General features: G+C 44.3%; 1 protein-coding gene across 3 annotated transcripts in view; it reads right to left on the reverse strand.

The window, feature by feature from the left end:
• LOC118366583 (NGFI-A-binding protein 1-like) overlaps positions 1-17,497 on the reverse strand; it is a 41,409-nt gene that overhangs the window by 17,823 nt on the left and 6,089 nt on the right. For all 3 annotated transcript variants that reach the window (XM_052492993.1, XM_052492994.1, XM_052492992.1), the window contains exons 2-5: positions 13,260-14,083; positions 12,881-13,014; positions 3,180-3,231; positions 447-566 (exon numbers count right to left, since the gene is read on the reverse strand). In XM_052492993.1, the coding sequence (XP_052348953.1) occupies positions 447-566; positions 3,180-3,231; positions 12,881-13,014; positions 13,260-14,083 (1,130 nt within the window). The remainder of the gene's footprint in view (positions 1-446; positions 567-3,179; positions 3,232-12,880; positions 13,015-13,259; positions 14,084-17,497) is intronic.

Raw genomic sequence — 17,497 nt, forward strand, 5'->3', positions numbered from 1 at the left:
AGCGAGCCAGCCAATTCATCCATCAGTCCGTCAGACAGCCAGTCAGTCAGTCCATCCATCCAGTTATCCAGTCAGTCAGTCACACAGTCAGTCAGCAAGCCAGTTAGCCAAACAGTCATCCGGCAAGCCAGTCCGTCAAACACTCAGTCAGCAAGCCAGCCAGCCAGTCAGTTCATCCATCAGTCCGTCAGACAGCCAGCCAGTCAGTTCATCCATCAGTCCGTCAGACAGCCAGTCAGACAGCCAGTCAGTCCATCCATCAGTCCGTCAGACAGCCAGCCAGTCAGTTCATCCATCAGTCCGTCAGACAGCCAGTCAGACAGCCAGTCAGTCCATCCATCAGACAGCCAGCCAGTCAGTCAGTCCATCCATCAGACAGCCAGCCAGTCAGTCCATCCATCAGACAGCCAGCCAGTCAGTCAGCCCGTCAGTGGTAGTATCGTCACCTGGATGCAGCGCCCCATAGTCTCCTCTCCTTTAGACTTGGCTGTGGCCAGCTGCTCTCTCAGGGCCACCCTTCTCATGTGGATTGACTGCAGGGCTTCCTGGAGGTCGAAGAAGCCCTCCTGACACAATAAAGAGACAATGAGGAACATTGAGACCACAGTCCTGATGAGCCCCTCTTTTCTACTATAGGGGAGAGTGGGATAAATTGAGACACCCTTGTTTCTAGGAAACCATACGCAACATTTATCATTTGACCAAATTTGACCAATTCACAGAGTCTGTGAGGGAAGAAAACAACATGCAAAGTGGTAAGAAAGTTAGACAATACATTCATTCAACTTGGACCTAAGATTTACTGATGCTTGTATCTAAACCAAAGTTGATCACTTTAAGATTGTTCTATACATCAGTTGGGGTCTCTACTAGCTTCAATATGAGGTCCTAACAGAACGAGACAATCATTTGTGCCAGGTGTGATATTCCTCCTAAGCAGCTCGGGCTAATGTTCCTATAGACCCAGTTAGGCCAGCAGAATAATGTTCCTATAGACCCAGTAAGGCCAGCAGGCTAATGTTCCTATCGACTCAGTAAGGCCAGCAGGCTAATGTTCCTATCGACTCAGTAAGGCCAGCAGGCTAATGTTCCTATAGACCCAGTAAGGCCAGCAGGCTAATGTTCCTATTGACTCAGTAAGGCCAGCAGGCTAATGTTCCTATCGACTCAGTAAGGCCAGCAGGCTAAATGTTCCTATCGACTCAGTTAGGCCAGCAGGCTAATGTTCCTATCGACTCAGTAAAGCCAGCAGGCTAATGTTCCTATCGACTCAGTAAAGCCAGCAGGCTGGTATGTAACTTATGACACTTGTATTGTCAATGTAGTGTTGTATTCAAACGACACTTTAAACGTGTACATGACACTGCAACAACATTTCCCCATGGGGACAATAAAGTCAGTAAGTAAACCTACCACCTGAGGTGGATCCTTCCTGCTGTACTGGGGTGAGTGAAGGTTGGACGAGGAAGGTTAACGCATGTCTGCTGGTCGATCAACCCTGAGCTAACCCTACCCTATGATGTGTCACTCCTTTACAGAACCCACAGAAGATGTCCAGTCAGACTGTGTGTGTGTGTGTATATATATATATATATATATGTGGGAGAGACAGAAGGAGAATTAAAGACCATATGACGGTGTGAGTATGTGTGCAGACAACTCAACTGTGCAAGTGTATGGGTGTGGGTGATTCAGAGAGCGCCCACATGGTGATGTCATCAGGCATATGGGTAGGCGCGACTGCACTCATTTGGGCATTTGTGTTGTTATAGAGTCCACATGGGCGTGTGCCTGGCCCTTAATGGGAGGGTGGCAGCAGTGTGTATGTGTGGTGTGGAGAGGACTAAAACAGCAGCAGGAAGGCAGGTGAGTGGGGATTCATTTTAGAACTGTGTTGGTCGTTAACTCCTTTGTTGTGGTAAATATGTAAAACTTCTCAAGAAGGACACACAGTCATGTACAGTCAAAAGAAAACCACCAGGTCGTGAGAACAATTGTCCCTTTAGCAAGAGAAAAGTGGCTCAAAATGAAAACAACTCCAAAAGTTGTTTTAAGGAAAAATGTGTTTTAATGTATGTAACAAACTGGGTCTTCAGTAGACTCGAATAAGTTACAGAAAACATATTTTCTATGAAAAGAATCCACTCCAAAACATTCATTCATTCATTCATTCTGTTCCCCGTGCGGTGTTGGGTTACATGCAGGAAGACACATTTCAGTTAATTGCATTTAGTTGTACAACTGATTAGGTATTCCCCCTTTCCCTTCAAACAAATAACTCTGTATGTGTGTTCTACAAAGTTCTGCAATGTGACTGCCCCCAAAGGATTGAGAAACAGGAGGAAGGAGATGGGGGAGTGTGTCTGCTACCTCGCTGGTCCCACCCTGGCCCACCCCTGTACTGTGGAGGCGTGGAGTATGATCACTCACAGAGGTTTGGACCGTCATCAAACGAACCACTGGAGAGAGATGAATGAACAGCTGCCACAATCTCTACACAGCTCACTACACAAAGCCACTCTTTACTCAACAGCTCAGAACAATTCAGAGGAGTTTCTGGGGAAACTCTTTACTCAACAGCTGCACTACACTGTGAGGAATGGAAATAGAGGCATTGACACACTGACAGACAAGGCCCTACTACGCAGCGTCTGACGCACTTCTAAAGACAATGAGGGGATGCAAGGAGGTGTGTCAGTCGCTCAATGTGGATTCTTAGGGCGTGACTTAAGGTGCGGAGGAGGTGACCTGATTCGACAGAGAAAGTTTTTATTGCAGTGAACTTTGAGTGCTCACTTACATTATGACACCCAGTAGTCTTGAGGGACACACCCCCTCTCATTCGAGCCACGCCCACACAGCCAAGCTGGCTGACAGGCAGCTAAGTAAACATTAAGGCGCTGAACACACCCAGCCAGAACCATGCACTGTCTGTCTGCCTGCCTGCCTGCCTGCCTGCCTGCCTGCCTGTCTGTCTGCCTGCCTGTCTGTCTGTCTGTCTGTCTGCCTGTCTGCCTGCCTGTCTGTCTGCATCAGATTGTTAATGGATTAACCCTTTTTAATATACTAACACACAAGTTGTTAGGAAACTGAAGATATAGGAATGAGCTTTAACTTATATATAGACAAACGTGGTGCTCATCAGAACATGCGGTGTGAGAGGAAAGAGATGAGCTCACCTCTGTTTTGATCATCTTGTGAGAAGGATCATCTCTGTCACAACATCGAGACCTACAGGAGATTGAGAGAGAGAGAGACCAGAGAGTGTTTTAGTGGGAGACCAGAAAGAAAGAGAGAGAGAGGGAGAGTCCAGAGAGAGGGAGAGACCAGAAAGACAGAAACCAGAAATAAAGAAAGAAAGACCAGAGAGAGAGGGAGAGACCAGAGCGAGACCAGAGAGAGAGGGAGAGACCAGAGAGAGAGAGAGGGAGAGACCAGAGAGAGAGAGAGGGAGAGACCAGAGAGAGAGAGAGGGAGAGACCAGAGAGAGAGAGAGGGAGACCAGAGAGAGAGAGAGGGAGAGACCAGAGAGCGAGAGACCAGAGAGCGAGAGAGGGAGAGAGAGACAGAGACCAGAGAGAGAGAGAGGGAGAGACCAGAGAGAGAGAGAGGGAGAGACCAGGGAGAGAGAGGGAGAGACCAGAGAGAGCGAGAGACCAGAGAGAGCGAGAGGGAGAGACCAGAGAGAGAGAGAGGGAGAGAGGGAGAAACCAGAAAGAAAGAAAGAAAGAAAGAAAGAAAGACCAGAGAGAGAGAGAGGGAGAGACCAGAGAGAGAGAGGGAGAGACCAGAGAGAGAGAGACAGAAACCAGAAAGAAAGAAAGAAAGAAAGAAAGAAAGAAAGAAAGAAAGAAAGACCAGAGAGAGAGAGAGGGAGAGACCAGAGAGAGTGACCAGATAGAGAGAGACGGAGAGACCAGAGAGAGAGAGGGAGAGACCAGAGAGAGAGAGGGGGAGAAACCAGAGAGAGGGAGAGACCAGAGAGCGAGAGAGGGAGAGACCAGAGAGCGAGAGACCAGAGAGCGAGAGAGAGACAGAGACCAGAGAGAGACAGAGACCAGAGAGAGACAGAGACCAGAGAGAGACAGAGACCAGAGAGAGAGAGAGGGAGAGACCAGAGAGAGAGAGAGGGAGAGACCAGAGAGAGCGAGAGGGAGAGACCAGAGAGAGCGAGAGGGAGAGACCAGAGAGAGAGAGAGGGAGAGACCAGAGAGAGGGAGAGACCAGAGAGAGGGAGAGACCAGAGAGAGGGAGAGACCAGAGAGAGGGAGAGACCAGAGAGAGGGAGAGACCAGAGAGAGGGAGAGACCAGAGAGAGAGAGAGGGAGAGACCAGAGAGAGACCAGAGAGAGAGAGAGGGAGAGACCAGAGAGAGACCAGAGAGAGAGAGAGAGAGAGAGAGAGAGAGAGAGAGAGAGAGAGAGAGAGAGAGAGGAACATTTTAAATAGCGTAAACCTTCAAATAGTGAACAGGATAACATTATATTGATCTGTTAATCCCTAAAGGATCTATAATGCCTAAAGGATCTATAATGCCTAAAGGATCTATAATGCCTAAAGGATCTATAATGCCTAAAGGATCTATAATGCCTAAAGGATCTATAATGCCTAAATGATCTGTAATCCCTAAAGGATATATAATGCCTAAAGGATCTGTAATCCCCAAAGGATCTATAATCCCTAAAGGATCTATAATCCCTAAAGGATCTATAATCCCTAAAGGATCACATTATATTGATCTATAATGCCTAAAGGATCTATAATCCCTAAAGGATCTATAATCCCTAAAGGATCACATTATATTGATCTATAATGCCTAAAGGATCTATAATCCCTAAAGGATCACATTATATTGATCTATAATGCCCAAAGGATCTATAATCCCTAAAGGATCTATAATCCCTAAAGGATCACATTATATTGATCTATAATGCCTAAAGGATCTATAATCCCTAAAGGATCTATAATCCCCAAAGGATCTATAATGCCTAAAGGATCTATAATCCCCAAAGGATCTATAATCCCTAAAGGATCTATAATGCCTAAAGGATCTATAATCCCCAAAGGATCTATAATGCCTAAAGGATCTATAATGCCTAAAGGATCTATAATCCCCAAAGGATCTATAATGCCTAAAGGATCTATAATGCCTAAAGGATCTATAATGCCTAAAGGATCTGTAATCCCTAAAGGATCTATAATGCCTAAAGGATCTATAATGCCTAAAGGATCTATAATCCCCAAAGGATCTATAATGCCTAAAGGATCTATAATGCCTAAAGGATCTATAATCCCTAAAGGAAAAAAGGTACATATGAAAACTCCTGTAAAATATTGTCAAATGCTGATTTATTTATTTTTAATTTATGGTGCAACACCAATGACGCAATACCGGCAAGGTGGAAAAATGTGCCGTTCCGCCCTTGAGCAAGGCAGTTAACCCCCAACAACAACTGCTCCCCAGACGCCCATGACGTAGACATCAATTAAGGCAGCACCCCGCACCTCTCTGATTCAGAGGGGTTGGGTTAAATGCACGAAGACACATTTCAGTTGAATGCATTCAGTTGAACAACCGACTAGGTATCCCCCTTGCCCTTTCTTGCCATAAAGCCCACTTCAAAAACAAATGTACAGATTTCACTATACAAACATGCCCATTTAATCCGATTAACCGAAATGTCAGTTATTTTTTGTTTAACAATGAATTGACCAATGTTGGTTAAATTATTAGAATTCCATTTTATTTGAACAATTTTGCAAGCTCAATGCACATAATGCTCAGCTTTTCTAGAGATAAATCAGACCAAGCCCGAACTGTGCAATGTAGTAGGGAGTTGTAGTTTCCAACAGGTCAATATTCTATATACATACTGTAGTTTAGTGCATGACTAGTGATGCACCGATATGACATTTCTGGCCAATACCGATATCCGATATTTTCCTTGCCCCCCCAAAAAAACAATACTGATAACCGATATTCCAAATTTTAGCTGCCTTTTAAGCTTTCTAGTACAGATAAATAGTTAACACACACACATGGACACAGCGGTCTAAGGCACTGCACCTCAGTGCAAGAGGCATCACTACAGTCCCTGGTTCGAATCCTGGCTCTATCACATCCGGCAGTGATTGGGAGTCCCTTAGGGCAGTGCACAATTGGCCCAGCTTCGTCTGGGTTTGGCCGTTATTGTAAATAAAAATTTGTTCTTAACTGACTTGCCTAGTTAAATAAAAGGTTACACACACCAAAAAGTTATTTTGATGGCATTCACATATGTCCCCATTACCAGTAAAACATAATCAAAACCTATTTATTTCACTTACTTGCTGTGCTGTTTCGTTGTTCATTTCTTCAGTCATTTCATTCTCAACCAGGATTTCTACGGAACGCCGTTTGGGTCTCTGCTACGGAACGCCGTTTGGGTCTCTGCTACGGAACGCCGTTTGGGTCTCTGCTACGGAACGCCGTTTGGGTCTCTGCTACGGAACGCCGTTTGGGTCTCTGCTACGGACCGCCGTTTGGGTCTCTGCTACGGAACGCCGTTTGGGTCTCTGCTACGGAACGCCGTTTGGGTCTCTGCTACGGAACGCCGTTTGGGTCTCTGCTACGGAACGCTCTGCTTGGGTCTCTGCTACGGAACGCCGTTTGGGTCTCTGCTACGGAACGCCGTTTGGGTCTCTGCTACGGAACGCCGTTTGGGTCTCTGCTACGGAACGCCGTTTGGGTCTCTGCTACGGAACGCCGTTTGGGTCTCTGCTACGGAACGCCGTTTGGGTCTCTGCTACGGAACGCCGTTTGGGTCTCTGCTACGGAACGCCGTTTGGGTCTCTGCTACGGAACGCCGTTTGGGTCTCTGCTACGGAACGCCGTTTGGGTCTCTGCTACGGAACGCGGGGTCTCTGCTACGGAACGCCGTTTGGGTCTCTGCTACGGAACGCCGTTTGGCTACGGAACGCCGTTTGGGTCTCTGCTACGGAACGCCGTTTGGGTCTCTGCTACGGAACGCCGTTTGGGTCTCTGCTACGGGAACGCCGTTTGGGTCTCTGCTACGGAACGCCGTTTGGGTCTCTGCTACGGAACGCCGTTTGGGTCTCTGCTACGGAACGCCGTTTGGGTCTCTGCTACGGAACGCCGTTTGGGTCTCTGCTACGGAACGCCGTTTGGGTCTCTGCTACGGAACGCCGTTTGGGTCTCTGCTACGGAACGCCGTTTGGGTCTCTGCTACGGAACGCCGTTTGGGTCTCTGCTACGGAACGCCGTTTGGGTCTCTGCTACGGAACGCCGTTTGGGTCTCTGCTACGGAACTCTGCTACGGAACGCCGTTTGGGTCTCTGCTACGGAACGCCGTTCTCTGCTACGGAACGTCTCTCTGCTACGCCGGAACTGCTACGGAACGCCGTTTGGGTCTCTGCTACGGAACGCCGTTTGGGTCTCTGGGTCTCTGCTACGGAACGCCGTTTGGGTCTCTGCTACGGACGTTTGAACGCCGTTTGGGTCTCTGCTACGGAACGCCGTTTGGGTCTCTGCTACGGAACGCCGTTTGGGTCTCTGCTACGGAACGCCGTTTGGGTCTCTGCTACGGAACGCCGTTTGGGTCTCTGCTACGGAACGCCGTTTGGGTCTCTGCTACGGAACGCCGTTTGGGTCTCTGCTACGGAACGCCGTTTGGGTCTCTGCTACGGAACGCCGTTTGGGTCTCTGCTACGGAACGCCGTTTGGGTCTCTGCTACGGAACGCCGTTTGGGTCTCTGCTACGGAACGCCGTTTGGGTCTCTGCTACGGAAAGCTGTTGTGGTTTTGCGTGTCAAAAAAGATACATGTCAAATAACACTAAGAAGTGAGTGGAATTTTCCGTCGTCGTGGTTGCCACTCAATCAGGACCTGAATATGACTGCACGTCACACAATTTAACGCGTTTGTACAGTTTTTACACTATCACTAGTATTTCATATATGTTACAACAACTCATCAATACATATGCTATGATGCAGGTTAAGTTGTCTCGCGCACCTACAGTGCTGGTCATTAAAAAAAAGCTAGCTAGCTCATGGACACAAACAATGTTCTTCCCCTAAAATATAGCATAACAACATAATCTGTTTCAGTAGCTATAGTTAGCTATATAGTTAGCTAGCTAGGTGTTATCTAAAATAACCCTAATTTATAAGACAGTTCTTATTTGATTAATGGTGGTCGGACCCATCTATGTGAAGTTAGCCACAATAAGGATTAGTCACAATAGTGGACTTTGCAGTTAGCCTTCAAAATAAAAGTATGACATAATTATACTATTTGTATTCATTTGTGTCCCCTTTCAATGACATCATTTTATTTTGAAGGCAAACCAGAAATTCCACTATTGTGCCTAATTCTTATTGTGGCTAGCTTCACAACACATAACCCAGTCCGGTTGAGCCTCACTAGCCAGATGACCTTAGCTTTGGGCAACAGGGTTAAGTAGTTGGCTAGCTATTTACTTTCATGAACTGAAGTTCAATTTCAATAGGCGAACAACAAGTAGCAACCTAGTTAATACTTACTCACAAGGATTCCTAAATCATTGCTAAGAATAATGAAAATGACAGCAGTTTCTACTGGTCATTGTTTTCAGGCTGGTTGTATTGGTGCTAGCTAGGTACCAAGCTAAAGCTAGCTACCCCAGAAGTTGCGGTTGAACAAATGATGCTTTATTACCAACGGGGTATTGTAAACACATCGTTCGTGGCCGGTGTTTGCAGACTTTTTTTCTTCAGCTTTGACAGTGCTACTTTTTTTTGACACACAAAGACCCAAACAGCATTCCATAGTATGTATTTCGTGAAGCTAATAGCAGTGACGCTATTACCATTCAACTCAGGTAGGGCAACATTTGAATAATAGCGCACTTGGTAGTGTGTACGGGTGCTCGACCAGTCGGCGAAAGACAACATCACCCACGACAGAGAACGGTTCATTGTCAAGGGGAATGAATTCCATTATCTTGCCGTTAATGGATTTCGCCTTTGAGTTGTCTCTCTGAAAGGTTCTTACTCTTTCAAATGACTGCTCGACTTGTTGACTGCTCGATCCACACAGCAGACATTGTGGGCTAGGTGAGGAATGCTGTGTTGCAGGTGTAGCTCAAAATTTTACAAGGCGTCATGTAACTACATTATAGGCACGGCAGCTTTGACATCGGTTTATAACATCGGAGTTAAACTAGACGTCGGGCCAATACCGATGTTGGCATTTTTAGCTAATATCGTCCGATTCCGATATGTTCACCGATATATTGTGCATCCCTAACAATGACCATAATCCATTGCGCGCCTACTTGTCCAGTCTGTGTTTCTTTTCCACCTGCTACATTAAGTTAGTGTGGGGAAGATAGAGAGAGAGGGAGAATAATGTGCCATCGAGAGGCATAGAGAGCAGTTGCTTTGCGAGGTATCTCTAACTGAACATACATGATCTAATTGATTGACAGTTGGTATTCAGCAGTCATAATAGTATGCCTTATTTACTTTGAAGAACCACATAGTGATTTTTTCAGACAGCATAGACAACAGCTCTATGGAGATGAGATGTTGACTTGGAATGAAATAATAAAGTCATCAAATGTAATATACACAACTGAAATATTTGATTAAAGTAATTGTGAAAAGCCCTGTACATAGCCTCACTGTTGTTATTTTACTGTGTAACTTTATTTTATGATTATATTTTTTACATTTTAAACTTGAGTTTACTTAGTAAATATTTTCTTAACTCTTATTTTTCTTAAAACTGCATTGTTGGTTAAGGGCTTCACAGTAAGGTCCACACCTGTTGTATTCGGCGCATGTGACAAACAACATTTTATTTGGATAAATGATGGTTAATAAGTGATAAGCACTAATGGACAGTCACTACAATCATGGGACTTCTATTAATCGATTTATTCTGTTTTACCACAGCATTTAACCCACATTAATGCATAGTGCATTGTTATGAAAAACAAATTTAAAATCAGTGATTATTTTTTAATAATTGAAATAATAATAATAATTTTAATAATTGAAACATTCAGGTTACATCAACTAAGCCAAAAGGATGGTGGAAGCGGGGACAATGTCCGTCCCATAAAAATAATTATTTATGAATCAGCAACAACGTCACGACGCGAAGAAGTGAGAAAGACACAGGCGTCGGGTGGAATTTTCCGTCGTCGTGGTTGCCAGCCAGGAAGCACCTGCATGTCTGATTAAAACCTCTGTCATCAAGAAGGAGTAAAGAAGGAGTGGCTGGCACAAGCAGGCTGGCAACTTCCAAGATGGAACATGAGATTTTATACTCAAATAACTCATGTGGTATTTTCTATTTCAACTTTATTCTCAAGGACCAGTCATGAGAAGGCAATGCTGTCAAATAAAAGTATTTGATCAAGGATTGATCAGCTATGAAATTAGAATATAGAATTAGAGTATCAAATAACATTACTCACATAATTTCTAATCCTCTTTTCTATATAGAAAATATATATACACTGCTCAAAAAAATTAAGGGAACACTAAAATAACACATCCAAGATCTGAATGAATGAATTATTCTTATTAAATACTTTTTACAGTTGAAGTCGGAAGTTTACATACACCTAAGCCAAATACATTTAAACTCTGTTTAGCAGAATTCCTGACATTTAATCCCAGTAAGAATTCCCTGTTTTAGGTCAGTCAGAATCACCACTTTCTTTTAAGAATGTGAAATGTCAGAATAATAGTAGAGAGAATGATTTATTTCAGCTTTTATGTCTTTCATCACATTACCAGTGGGTCAGAAATGTACATACACTCAATGAGTATTTGGTAGCATTGCCTTTAAATTGTTCAGTTGGGTGAATTTTGGCCCATTCAGCCTGACAGAGCTGGTGTAACCGGGTCAGGTTTGTAGGCCTCCTTGCTCGTGCACACTTTTTCAGTACTGCCCACAAATTTTATATAGGATTGAGGTCAGGGCTTTGTGATGGCCACTCTAATACCTTGACTTTGTTGTCCTTAAGCCATTTTGCCACAACTTTGGAAGTATGTTTGGGCTCATTGTTCATTTGGAGGACCCATTTGCGACCAAGCTTTAACTTCCTGACTGATGTCTTGAGATGTTGCCTCAATATATCTACATCCCTTCCTCATGATGCCATCTATTTTGTGAAGTGCACCAGTCCCTCCTGCAGCAAAGCACCCCCACAACATGATGATGCCACCCCCGTGCTTCACAGCTGGGATGGTGTTCTTGGGCTTGCAAGCCTCCCCCTTTCCCCTCCAAACATAACGATGGTCATTATGGCCATACAGCTCTATTTTTGTTTCATCAGACCAGAGGACATTTCTCCAAAAACGATGGTCTTTGTCCCCATGTGCAGTTGCAAACTGTAGTCTGGCTTTTTTATGGCAGTTTTGGAGCAGTGGCTTCTTCCTTGCTGAGTGGCCTTTCAGTTTATGTCGATATAGGATTTGTTTTACTGTGGATATAGATACTTTTGTACCTGTTTCCTCCAGCATCTTCACAAGGCCCTTTGCTGTTGTTCTGGGATTGAGTTGCACGTTTCGCACCAAAGTACGTTCATCTCTAGGAGACAGAACGCGTCTCCTTCCTGAGCGGTATGACGGCTGCGTGGTGCCATGGTGTTTATACTTGCGTACTATTGTTTGTACAGATGAACGTGGTACCTTCATGCATTTGGACATTTCTCCCAAGGATGAACCAGATTTGTGGAGGTCTACTATTTTTTTCTGAGGTCTTGGCTGATTTCTTTTGATTTTCCCATGATGTCAAGCAAAGAGGCACTAAGTTCGAAGGTAGGCCTTGAAATACATCCACAGGTACACCTCCAAATGACTCAAATTAGCCTATCAGAAGCTTCTAAAGCCATCACATAATTTTCTGGAATTTTCCAAGCTGTATAAAGGCACAGTCAACATAATGTTTGTAAACTTCTGACCCACTGGAATTGTGATACAGTGAATTATAAGTGAAATAATCGGTCTGTAAACAATTGTTGGAAAAATGACTTGTGTCATGCACAAAGTAGATGTCCTAACCGACTTGCCAAAACTATAGTTTGTTGTCAAGAAATTTGTGGAGTGGCTGATAAACATTACATTACATTTAAGTCATTTAGCAGACGCTCTTATCCAGAGCGACTTACAAATTGGTGCATACACCTTATGACATCCAGTGGAACAGCCACTTGCATCTAAATCTTTTTTTTGGGGGGGGGTGAGAAGGATTACTTAACTTACCTAACTAACAAGTTTTAATGACTCCAACCTAAGTGTATGTAAACTTCCGACTTCAACTGTATATATATATATATATATATATATATATATATACTGTGACTGTTTGAGGTTGTGGACAGGTGTCTTTTATACTGATAAGTTCAAACAGGTGCCATTAATACAGGTAACGAGTGGAGGACAGAGGAGCCTCTTAAAGAAGAAGTTACAGGTCTGTGAGAGCCAGAAATCTTGCTTGTTTGTAGGTGACCAAATGCTTATTTTCCACCATAATTTGCAAATAAATTAATTAAAAATCCTACAATGTGATTTTCTGGAATTTTTTTCTCATTTTATCTGTCATAGTTGAAGTGTACCTATGATGAAAATTACAGGCCTCTCTCATATTTTTAAGTGGGAGAACTTGCACAATTGGTGGCTGACTAAATACCTTTTTGCCCCACTGTATATATATATATATATATATATGTTTTCTTTTTATGACCCATTAGGAGGATTACGTTTATACACATTGAAAGTATTTCCATTCATCCTCCTGATGCTTGGACTGCTTACAAAATCACACTACTTTCAGTGTGTGTGTGTGTGTGGTGTGTGTGTGCGCGCACATGTGTGTTCTCACTTGCTAGTCCTGTAGGTGTACTTGTAGGTGACCTCGCGAGAGACCTGTCTAGCCAGACCAAACAACTCTTCTCTCCTGGTCAGCAGGGAGACCTCCTTCATACACAACCGAGCTGCTGCCTCATTCACTGTCAGCTAGACACAGAGAAGGGGGAGGAGGAGGAGGAGAGGAGGGGAAGAAGAGGAGTTGGAGGGTTATTGTTTTAACGAGTTCTCAATTTCGGGGAAGTTGAATAACAACAATCAAGTTCCCAAAAATCTGAAAATGTTACTTTTTTGCACACCGATGCAACACAAAGACAAACAGACACAAACAGACACAAACAGACACAAACAGACACAAACAGACACATGCACAAACACCCTCTTTCCCCATCTACCTCGTGAAGTGTGAAGTGCTTGCCATCCTTCCTCTTGGAGTCAAAGCGTCCGTAGATTGCGCTGTACTTGCGTATCTCTTCTTCCCTCCTCGGGTCCTCCTCCTCCATGTCCAGGATGTGGCAGATCACCTTGGACAGCTTCTTGTTACCCCGCAGCCCCTCCTTCACCTCGGACGGGTCGCTCCGGGGCAGCGCCTGGGCCAGCCGCTCCACACACTCTGCCAGCGACCTCAACGCCGCGGCATCCAGTACCTCCTCGCCGCGGGGGGATGGCGGCGAGGGAGAACCCAGACCCAGGGTCATCTCAGCAGGGGACATGCTTCGCTCGCTCTCCGCTCCCCCTTCCCCGCCGCGAGAGGACAAGGAGCCCCAGAAACGAGGTTCGCTGCCAATCTGCACTGGAGACCCAGAGGCCGTACATCCTCGTCCCTCGCCCCCCACCCCTGACACACCCACACATTCCGCCGCCAGTGAGAGAGTGGGCACCGTGACGTGGGCGCTAGCCTTAGAATTACCGTTAGCTTCCAGCTTGTAGACGGGGATGCTGCAGACAGGGAGAGAGGCCAGGGGCTGGTTGAACAGGGCCGGGTTGGTGACCCAGTCTCGCAGGGCCTTCTGGAGCCTCCTAACATGGAGGGGCTTGCTGGCCATGCCCACCAGGGCCATGATCTCCAGGAACTCCTCCTCGGCCGCCTCACACAGCTGCTGCACGTCGTCGCCACCCTGCTGGATGAAGGCCCCGTAGTAAGACAGCAGGTTGGCCCTCTGGAGGATCCTGTAGAGCTGGAGCTCCCCAAGGGTCCTGGGTAACACCGCCGCCATACCTGACAGAACACACACTATTGCCATATACTTTAACAGTCATAAAAATGATGACATAACATGCTATGTCAAGTCTGAGAAGGGGTAGTCTTAACACTGAAAACCACTATGAAATTATAAAACCAGCCACATGCACATAATACAAAGAAATTGTTCATAGTCAAACTCCAGAAATACAAAGTAGATTTCAGCCGTGAAAGACCTGAACAATAAATAAATCATAAGTAATCTATGAATATTAAAAAAACACAGCAAAAATATACCAGATATATACACTTCTAATGTCCTGTAGATTAGAGGGATAGAGAACATGAAGCAGTGGAGCATGCAGACACAGAGAGGCAGCTCTGAATCCATCCCAGCATGCAACACTCCTGGAGACCAGGGAGAGTTACACATCATACATACTCTTCAGCACACGTAGTTGCTCGCTCTCTCTTTAGATCCGCTAGGCGTTGTAGATCAAGATAATGTTATCCTGTTCACTATTGGAAGGTTTATCAAATCAAATCAAATGTATTTATATAGCCCTTCGTACATCAGCTGATAGCCCTTCGTACATCAGCTGATATCTCAAAGTGCTGTACAGAAACCCAGCCTAAAACCCCAAACAGCAAGAAATGAAGGTGTAGAAGCACCTGCTCTTTAAAACATTTTCCTCTCTCTCGCTCTCGATCTCTCACAGGGTTGTGGTAGTAACCTGTTGCACTGATGTTAAGGCCGAGGTATGTATAGTTTTTTTGTGTGCTCTAGGGCAATGGTATCTAGTTGGAATTTGTATTTGCGGTCCTGGCAACTTTTTTGGAACACCATTATTTTTGTCTTACTGAAATATACTGTCAGGGCCCAGGTCTGACAGAATCTGTGCAGAAGATCTAATTGCTACTGTAGTCCCTCCTTGGTTGGGGACAGAAGCACCAGATCATCAGCAAAGAGTAGACATTTGACTTCAGATTCTAGTAGTCTCTCTCTCAGCATGGAGTCAACCATTGTGTGTGTATTTATTGTATGTGTGAATTCCTCCCCCACTCCCAGTCCCCAGTACAGTTTATAGCTAGCTACCCAACAGAGCCAGTGAGAAGAGTGACAGGGAGTAGGGAGTGAAATGGAGCAACAAGGCAGGTTGCTGTCTATCACAGTGGCCCATTTACATTACATTGCACTGCATCTGCGCACAAAAAGTGGGTTGTGCACTGAGAATTTCACACACACACACACAAACACTTCAGCCAAACCCAATGTGCAATTATAAATCAACTCAATCCCAGTTTTCATACCCCTTGACTTATTCCACATTTTGCAGCCTGTTACAGCCTGAATTCAAAATTGATAATCACAAAGTGAAAATGTGTTTTTAGAAGGTATTACAAATTTATTGCAAATGAAATGGAGAAATATCAAATTTACATAAGTATTCACACCCCTGAGTCAATACATGTTAAAATCACCGTTAGCAGTGACTCACAGCTGTGAGTCTTTCTGGGTAAGTCTCTAAGAGCTTTGCATACATGGATTGTACAATATTTGCACTTTTTTTGAATTCTTCAAGCTCTTTCAAGTTGGTTGTTGATCATTGCTAGACAGCCATTTTCAAGTCTAGACATAGATTTCCAAGCTGATTTAAGTCAGAATTGTAACTAGGCCACTCAGGAACATTCAATGTCGTCTTGGAAAGCAACTCATGTGTATTTTTGGCCTTGTGTTTAAGGTTATTGTCCAATGGTGAATGTGTCTCCCAGTGTCTGTTGGAAAGCAGACAGAACCAGGTTTTCCTCTAGGATTTTGCCTGTGCATAGCAATATTCTGTTTAGATGTATCCCCAAAAAACTCCCTAGTCCTTGCCAATGACAAGCATACCCATAACATAATGCAGCTACCACCATGCTTGAAAATATGGTGAGTGGTACTCAATGATGTGTTGTGTTGGATTGGCCACAAACATAACACTTTGTATTCAGGACAAAAAGTTCATTTTAAAGTTAATTGCCACATTTTTAGCCGTTTTAGTTTTGTGCCTTATTGCAAACATGATGCATGTTTTGGAATAATTGTATTATGTACAGGCTTCCTTCTTTTCACTCTATCAATTAGGTTGGTATTGTGGAGTAACTACAATGTTGTCGATCCATCCTCAGTTTTCTCCTATCACAGCCATTACACACCATTGGCTTCATTGTGAAATCCCTGAGTGGTTTCCTTCCTCTCTGTCAACTGAGATAGGAAAGATGCCTGTATCTTACTGACAAATCAAAACAAATAAATCTAGCTAGCTTTCAGCTGACTGTTGTTAGCGAGAGAGGCTCGCTGCTGGACTTTGGACAAGCAACCTAACATTAGCTAACGTTAGCTAGCTAGCTGGCTACCTACAGTTGAAGTCGGAAGTTTACATACACTTAGGTTGGAGTCATTAAAACTCATTTTCAACCACTCCACAAATTTCTTGTTAACAAACTATAGTTTTGGCAAGTCAGTTAAGACATCTACTTTGTGCATGACACAAGTAATTTTTCCAACAATTGTTTACAGACAGATTATTTCACTTATAATTCACTGTATCACAATTCCAGTGGGTCAGAAGTTTACATGCACTAAGTTGACTGTGCCTTTAAACAGCTTGGAAATGTCCAGAAAATGATGTCATAGGCTAATTGACAATTTAAGTCAATTGGAGATGTACCTGTGGATGTGTTTCAAGGCCTACCTTCAAACTCAGTGCCTCTTTGCTTGACATCATGGGGGAAAAAATAAATCATACCTCAGAAGAAAACAAATTGTAGACCTCCACCAGTATGGTTCATTCATGGGAACAATTTATAAATGCCTGAAGGTACCACATTCATCTGTACAAACAATAGTACAAAAGTATAAACACCATGGGACCACGGAGCAGTCATACCACTCAGGAAGGAGACGCGTTCTCTCTCCTAGAGATTAACGTACTTTAGTGCGAAAAGTGCAAATCAATCCCAGAACAGCAAAGAGTCTTGTGAAGATGCTGGAGGAAACAGGTACAAAAGTATTTACATCCACAGTAAAACGAGTCCTATATCGACATAACCTGAAAGGCCGCTCAGAAAGGAAGAAGACACTGCTCCAAAACTCCAAAGAGCTCCAAAGCTCCATAAAAAAAAGCCAGACTACGGTTTCCAACTGCACATGGGGACAAAGTTCGTACTTTTTGGAGAAATGTCCTCTGGTCTGATGAAACAAAAATAGAACTGTTTGGCCAATATGACCATTGTTATGTATGGAGGAAAAAGGGGGAGGCTTGCAAGCCGAAGAATACCATCCCGACCGTGATGCACGGGGGTGGCAGCATCATGTTGCGGGGGTGCTTTGCCTTAGGAGGGACTGGTGCCCTTCACAAAATTGATGGAACATGAAGGAAAATGATGTGGATAATATTTAAGCAACAT

Source organism: Oncorhynchus keta, chromosome 34 (genome assembly GCF_023373465.1).
Source record: "Oncorhynchus keta strain PuntledgeMale-10-30-2019 chromosome 34, Oket_V2, whole genome shotgun sequence".
Taxonomy (NCBI): Eukaryota; Metazoa; Chordata; class Actinopteri; order Salmoniformes; family Salmonidae; genus Oncorhynchus; species Oncorhynchus keta.